The sequence below is a fragment of the Rhopalosiphum padi genome, chromosome 4, assembly GCF_020882245.1.
Source record: "Rhopalosiphum padi isolate XX-2018 chromosome 4, ASM2088224v1, whole genome shotgun sequence".
In the NCBI taxonomy this organism is placed as follows: domain Eukaryota; kingdom Metazoa; phylum Arthropoda; class Insecta; order Hemiptera; family Aphididae; genus Rhopalosiphum; species Rhopalosiphum padi.
The window spans coordinates 54,427,967-54,436,238 of record NC_083600.1 but is presented as its reverse complement, the minus strand read 5'-3'; the positions used below and the strand labels follow the sequence as shown (position 1 = coordinate 54,436,238).

General features: G+C 24.9%; 1 protein-coding gene across 1 annotated transcript; it reads right to left on the bottom strand.

Annotated features, from left to right (window-relative positions):
- Positions 1–1,768: 1,768 nt before the first annotated feature.
- Positions 1,769–7,358, bottom strand: LOC132930565 (uncharacterized). Its single transcript, XM_060996501.1, has 3 exons — positions 7,078–7,358; positions 6,283–6,477; positions 1,769–3,237 (listed from the first exon to the last, which is right to left on the bottom strand). The coding sequence occupies exons 1-3, from the start codon at positions 7,184–7,186 to the stop codon at positions 2,924–2,926; spliced, it is 618 nt and encodes a 205-aa protein (XP_060852484.1). The 5' UTR covers positions 7,187–7,358; the 3' UTR covers positions 1,769–2,923.
- Between the last annotated feature and the right edge of the window lie 914 nt (positions 7,359–8,272).

Here is an 8,272-nt window from a genome sequence, read left to right as displayed (position 1 = left end):
TTTAATTTAGTGTCCTATAATTTTATATTGAGAATAATACCGACAACCATGGATAAATTAAATTATTACTACATTTTGATAATAATAAAAAAATGTGTTAACTATTACAACTTACAAGCATGCTAATAACCTTGTAGCTATAATCGATGCTAATATTAATACAATTATAAAATATATCATAAATACAATTTATATTGAACTCATTTTATCTGTTAACACTATTTATTTAAAGAAATATATTGTTTAAAAATTAATAATTATAAATATACCTACTATTCATTTAGTAATGAACTATTTGAAAAATAATATTTTAAATTAATATTCGAATTTGAAATTGAAAACGTATTACCTCTTAATGTAATACATATTTATCACTAAAATATATACTATTTATCGATTTTATTAAAATATACACGAAAATTAATTATTAAAAGATAGGTATATTAAATTACAATATGATTTTATCAGACCACATTTTTATTATAATATGTAGTTTTTTAATTCTTAAATATGATTGTATAATAATGATTATTTATCTTAAATTGTATTTTTTGTAAGAAATACTGTTATGTTTACTTGACGGATTCAAAAGTTTCAAAACTAAGATGATTTTTTTTTTTTTGGTTTCCAATAAATCTACGCATGACAAGGGTTGTGCTCGACCTGAGTGTCTGGTGATCAATGGAGCAAACATACAGTTAGTGTTTGTTATGTCGACTATAATCGACAAAGAGCCTATCTATTCTGTTTTACACCCTTTTACATCTCCCATCCTCGGATACGCTAGGTTCAGCTCTTAGCGTTTCTACCAAACTTTACGTCCTTATAACCAAGTATTTGATAACTTCCTGTTGTACCTACGTCGCTTTATCCTAAATTCCCATTAACACGGTGACATAATAATATATTCAAACCGTTTGTCTGTAATAGACAAGTTTAATTTTATAGTAAGGGTGTATTTATTTATATATATATATATATATTCTATGTGTGTTTGTAAAGTAACATTTTAGGAGTATTAAATTAATAGATTATTATTTATTCTGTTGCATGTTCTATATTCAGAGAGATTTGATGATGATTCTGGAAAGAATAATCAATTTAATTGATCTTTATTGAAGAGGACCGATAAACCTTTTGGTTCTTGCGTAGCAAATACACAATTTAAATTGATATACAAATACTTGGACAGAATTATGAGAAAGTATATTCATAATTAAATACAGGGTGTAACTCGTCTATTTTACATTATTGCATTTGCACTATTATTGAATTTGTCAAATAGGCGAGTTACACTCTGTGTATAAATATATATTTGTTATTAGAGTAAATTATTTCGAAAATTCGAAATGGTTTTAAAATATTAATCAATATTAATTATTTAACTTTTAGTTAGTCAATAAGTAACAATGTAATATGAATGATTTATCCTTCTCCCGCGTGTGCAAAATAGACTATAGAATATACACATTACACAGTAGATTATTATGATGCTGAATTGTCATGTCTCATACACAGAAACATGTGCTCCAGAAATCCACAATACCATCATACCTTAAAGTAGCAAACATATAAATCCCACAAGTAATAACCTGAGTTGTCAAAGCTTAACTAAAAAAAAAAACTTTATTGTTCATTATCCAATTTAATATAATAATATTCGTTGTTTTAAATTAAGTAATATATTATTATTGGTACAATAAATATAGGAAATATTATGATTATATTATATTATCTTATACAATTTTAAATATCAAAAAGACTTAAATACTTTATATAATATATATATATATATTATTATTAATTTCAATAATTCTGTATTATAATAATTCATGGTAGAACCGCATAACTTCAATAATATCAGTGAACACATTTTCGAATCGATTCAATAGAAATAAATAATGGTTATAAATATTAAATAATACTGCTAATATAATTTAAGTAATAACTTATTAAATAACGTTTGTCACTTATAATTTATTTATACATGTTATACGAATCAATTTGACTAATATACAAATATTTACCAGCTATGATAATATTACGTTACATGGAATAATACAAAATTATACAGTGTGATTCTCCAAGCATGTCCCTTTCTTTCTCTTCTTCAATAAAGCAAATTATTCAAAATATTATCATTAGATATGCTTTGAGACTATATTTTTAATCCTTGAATTTGGTGTACCTTCTACATATGGATAGTTCTGTGGAGATATTAATATTTATGTTTTTAAATTATGATCTCCTTCATCCTTTTAAATAGTACATAACTTAAAAAAGGATTTTTCGGAATATGTTAAAAATTCAAAATTAATCTTCGATCAAGTAGTTTTTAAGTTGTTTAACTTTGTAAATCTACTAATGATAATAGGTCCACGATAATGAGTTTGGAAGGTATGGAGCTAATGGTTATTTGAAAATTTTATTAGTTTATATAAATCTATCAGTATTTATAACTTAAAAAAATAGTCCAAATATTCTAAATATTAAATTCAATACTATATTTATTTTATATTTTTTGTAGAATAATTTTTAAGAACTTATGTTTTTTTTTTTTATAAACATTTTAATAATTTAAAACTATTTGTTCGAATTTTTAATTATATTCATCAACATTTTTAAAATAATTATCCACTACATAATTTACAGAAAAAAAGGAAGGTTTTGGTTTGAAAAATGTATGTTTATAATGTCACAAGACACTTCTTAAGTAGTATGAAAATAGTCTCAAGAATTTGAATAAATGGTCTTCGAGTATATTTAAACTTTAAAGTTTAAACATTCTAAAAATTAGAACTAGAATTATTTAATTATTAATTGATAATATGGGGGATAACATGATTGGTGAAACACTGTATATTATTGCATTCGAATATCTAGATCAAGTTTTTGCAAAACTTATGCATGGGGCGGTTTAGTTTTATTTTTTTTTACGACTAGTCGGGTCCGCCGCTACAGCTACCACCGCCGTCGTTCCTTCAGCTGGTTCTTGAGGCATTGGTGGCACTAGGCCACCACCATCCTCTGGTTTCAGCAACGCCACGCCCTGAGTGCCCATCCGGACGCAGTTGAAGTTTACATCAAACACGGGTTTTTTTTCGGTTTGCGCTTCCATGCTTAAACACACGTGAACGTTACGGCCCACGAAGTACACGTTGCTGAACTTCAAGCACACTCGGCTCCGGGTCCAGGCGGGCGGGAAGATAGGCACGCATATGGGGCGCGGATTTCTACCTGTAATAGTAATACAATATTTATTATAGTTAAAATTGAACAATCGATCGGCTAAAGTATATGTCATGCTGTATACACAGACTTAAAATGTTCAATATGACAACATCAGATAAGATCAGATGCCTATAAATTATAATTAATGTATATGAATTACATATAACACATATACGGTATACCTAAAGGCTAAAGGTAGGTAAATTTAGTTTAACATGAATAAGCTCATGCTCAACTGACAACCAGTATTATTTGAAAAAAGAACATAGTTAATATTGTTTTACAATTAAATTAACGGTTAGTGTTGTAAAGGTTAAAAAAGTTCGATAGATATTTAATTAGTTATTAATTTTACTCGGGTCGCGAACGTATTCACTGCTTCCCATGTGAACTTTTTAATGATAAGTACAGCATCGATAGTGGATACTATGCAATTTGTTTTATAATATACACGAAGAGAAAATATTTATAAAGAATTTTATTTAGCCCATATGACCTTCTAGAGTTTTAAAAGCAAAAATAATTACGACAATTGAATATTATTCATTTCCTTCCGGTAAAATGTTTTCAAATATTTTGAGCACACCATAATAAAATAATATTACCAAAAAATAAACATGCAGCATTCGAAAACACCTGGTTAAAATTTACCTTACACCTCTGCTATATATCTTCAAATAGACTTTTTTTATAACTGATATAAATAATATTAAAATGAACCGATAAAAATAATATAATATAAAACTATTTTATAAAAGTACGTATCACTCAGTTAATTATACAAGAATTTGTATATTTTATATATAATAACGTATAAATAACCATAGTAAATTAATTTTGATTCTATAACAGATATAAGTTTTATAATTATATTTTATACTATTATTATATATAAATATTATTTAAATAATTTTAATTTCATATTTAAAGTAGGTTATACGTATAGCGAATTTCATTCTAGTTCAAATTTAGAAACTTACTTTATGTGTTATATCGTTTATAATATCGTTCATTTTATATTGTTATGACAATTGTAATATTTTTAATTTGTTATGGTTCAGCTAAATGTCATCTAAAATGACATATTTTTTTATTATAACAAAACATTATTCCAGAAATAAAATATAATAAATTACGAAAAATATTTTACTTATTTTTAATTAATAAAGTATAATATAACCTGACATTTAATTAAACTTATATGTTACCTTCGTTGAATACATTTGCGTTTAAAAACCAATAAAAATTAGTTATTGTTAGGCGTATTAATTTATTTATTGTATTGAATATATATTTTATGAAAAAAAAAATTCTTAATTTATTTGTTGAATTGTTTGACATTTTATTGCAATACCAATAAAAATGATTATCATAAATAAAAACTTGACATTTTGGACGGAATTCTATATTAATCTTATGAGAGTTCACATATGTTATTTTCTGTAGCAGACTAAAAGATTTTTAAGAACAAAAGTCATTTTATTTACAATAAATTTGTAAAATTAAATCCAATAAAAAAAATTATATAATAATACAATTTACTATACAATATATAGACATTACGACATAAAAGAATATTTATGCTTATGAAGCCATAAATAACAATTTTTTTATCACAAATGAGAGACATTTTTGAGCAAACTGCGATGGCTGGTATATTAAGGGTTGAAAAGATAATATAGGACCTGTATTAGTCACTTCAATAGTTTGACGTTATAATTGAAATATGCGATTCACCAAGATAACGGTTTCATTATGAACTAAATCCTTCATCATGCCATAAATACTTGGATACCTAAATGTCAACAATAGTTTATATCGCCGGTAATCAGAAGTTATTGATAATTTAATTGGCCCTTTATTATTACTACCAGCAAAGCCTTTTAGGATAAGGTTTAAAATAGAAATTAAAATATTTACTTTTTAGAAATGTGTCATGTGGTGACATTTATACTAGGTAACAATTTAAATTTTAAATGTTCATCTTCATTGTGTATTGTTAAATAAAGTCAAACTTTTAATTATTTTATTTGATTAATTACATTTTTGGTTTCCGTTTAAAAGTATTAATGATATCTATGATTCTATTTCTATGTATTATTTATTTATTTTTTGTATTTTATATTTATTTATTTATGTATATTATGTAAAACAATAGTATTTTTACTGTGATAAATCTTGTGTATCTTTTAGATTCCTAGCGAAGTAAATAATATGTCGGTTTAATAATGATACAAGTTTTAATCAGAATATTTATAGATACAATTTAAATTGTATTTAATAACTACCTACTCATTAGTAATTTGGTTGTATAAAATTATTCATTACGGATGCCTAAAGTTTCCCTTTACTTACGAACTATTATATAAATTCGACAGAAATGTATTGTTTAAAAACAACTGTAATATATCTATACTAACAAACAATGATGTTATACTGTTGATTAATATATAATAATAGGCAATTGTTTATTTGATGGATAAATTACGTATTAGGACCAATAATTGAATGTATATAGGTATATTAGTTTGCGTAGAGCCATGTTTATTTGGAATTTAAAGCTATCACAAGGTAATTATATGGCATAGTTGAAATATTTTTAAAGTAAAATAATATGTTAATTGAAGCATACGAATTTAATAGTTAACTATAATAATATTAATAATTAATTGATAAGAATACTTATATAATACAAATACTTAATGTGAAATTTGATAAAAATGAAATTAATATATTGTGATTTATTAAGCTATTTATGGGTCAATCGTTTTCGTATACTTTTTCACTTATTATTTTAACATAAAATATAATAACTGCAAATCTACAATATTTTATTATTAAATAGTATTGATTAAATTTATTAAAATATGTACACTATTTACACCTTTTACTATTATTATTACTATATACTATACTAATACTACCTACTATTGCTCTTATTACCAAATTTATGAATTTGGCTTATTTTTAATAATTTACCCTCCTTATTATATTTCATAATATACTCATGCATTACGACAACTATACTATATTTAATAATACTTAACATACCCGATACATCTCTATTGTACACCGTGTAATCATTGAATAATATACGCACGTTGAATTCGAAGTCATCGGCGTTGTATGTTATGTTAGTGCACAACCGTTGCCGTATGTTAAGGTTAAAGTTTTGAAGTATGTTTCCGCTACAACAGCTGCATTTGCTTTCTTGACATTTGCATGGATACGAAATCTCTCTTGATTCTGGAAGTTCATATAAATTATTTACCTACTTCTATATTTTTTTTTTTATATTTTAGATAAATGTTGAGCATACTGTTGCCAAATGATTTTTTTTATATAAAATTTGTATTTTATAATAAAAGTCATGTTTTGAATCAATTTATTTAAATGACAAGCGTGCACATTATTGTATTAAATACAAATTTTGTATATTTTTTCAACATTTGTTATTTAATGCTATAACCTACAGGCTATAGCATTGAATTTATACATCATATTATATAAATTAAATAGAAACAATCTATACAATCACATTAGATCATAGATCGATCATCGATCAACCACGATTGCTTTTATCGCTTAATAAAAAATTATTATTTTAAGAAAATCGTAACTTTTTTTTAAAACGTCTAACAAGTTAATAGTTATTAATGACAATTTTATTTTGATAGAAATAAATTATGATAGAAAAAAAGAACCAAATTTGGGTGAAACTATTATATTATATTCTTGTAATTCCATAAATAACAAAGTAAAATAGCTTAAAATGTATAGTATTAAATTAAAAATCCTAATCCTATACGTTATAAATGTCATAATATAAAAATGTTAACGACTTACCCGGTGAAAAATTTGTAGACAAAATATTGTTCGCTTTATCAGCGAACACGTGGTCTGGGACAATAATTACGAGGGCCGAGCAAAAAACAATTAGGCGGGCTGTAATCATGCTGACGAGTGAATGGTGTCGACAACCGCGTGTGATCGGATACGTAGAAATCGATTTACTAAGGACTATGGTGTATGTGACGTGTACCCAGAACTCTGAAGAAGAAAAAGTTAAAGTTTCACCTTGTTGCAATATTATTTTCGACCCGTATGTGATATTTGAATTTCTCCATCTCTACTACTGTAGTGTAAGTAACATCAACTCCCTGCCATTAAATATAATATACGGAGAAAAACCCGAGAGTGGTGTGTTTGGAGTGGAAATGACACATGCAAATTGCATGATGTGAAACCGGACATACATCTGACTAGTTTTTAAAAACATGTTTAGACGTAGAATATATTTAAAAACAATGTTAAAAATGCATTAAACCACAGGAAGTATTTGATTGAGAGATTTAAATACTTAGATGATGATGATAGAAAACAACCTTTAAAATAGTGATAGTGATTTTAAAAAGATAATATTAACTAGAGAAAGAACTATGCATAAATAAGGTGTATCTTAACAGATGAAAAGTTAAATGCAAATTATGAATGACTAAACATTTTATTTACGTATTCACTAATTCACTAGATTTGAGCTAAAACGGAAATATTGTATAATAGTTTTAAATATTTTAAAATATAGATATACATTTAGTAACAATAAAAATATTAAAATGCAAACATTTTAGAAATTTAGAATCAATTTTTTTTTAAAGTTATATTTGTTTACATACAATCTGTAATTGAAAAAAAGATTCACATCTATTTTGTTGGTTGTATATTACTTTAAAACAAAACATTTATAAACGTATATTTATATCTATACATTTTTTACGCTAAAATATAATATATGATCCACATATTATAATAGCATTGATAAAATCATTCAAATTTTATAAAAATGAAATTTTTTATATTTTATGATATTAATTTATTATGTAAATATATCGGATGTTTTTAGTATGAATAGTTTTAGTTGATATTTAAATGTTATTCTATAGGAGTATTTTTAGTAAGGTTTTTCACTAAACTAGGATTTAGTCATTACTGGGATCAATCCTGAAAATAGCAAAATCATAATTAAAAATAAGCCATGGTG

Coding starts and splice junctions, on each gene's coding strand:
- LOC132930565 (XM_060996501.1), bottom strand. CDS start 7,186: ATGATTACAGCCCGCCTAATTGTTTTTTGCTCGGCCCTCGTAATTATT. Junction 6,478..7,077: donor GTCTACAAATTTTTCACCGG/GTAAGTCGTTAA, acceptor ATGAACTTCCAG/AATCAAGAGAGATTTCGTAT. Junction 3,238..6,282: donor GTACAATAGAGATGTATCGG/GTATGTTAAGTA, acceptor TTACTATTACAG/GTAGAAATCCGCGCCCCATA.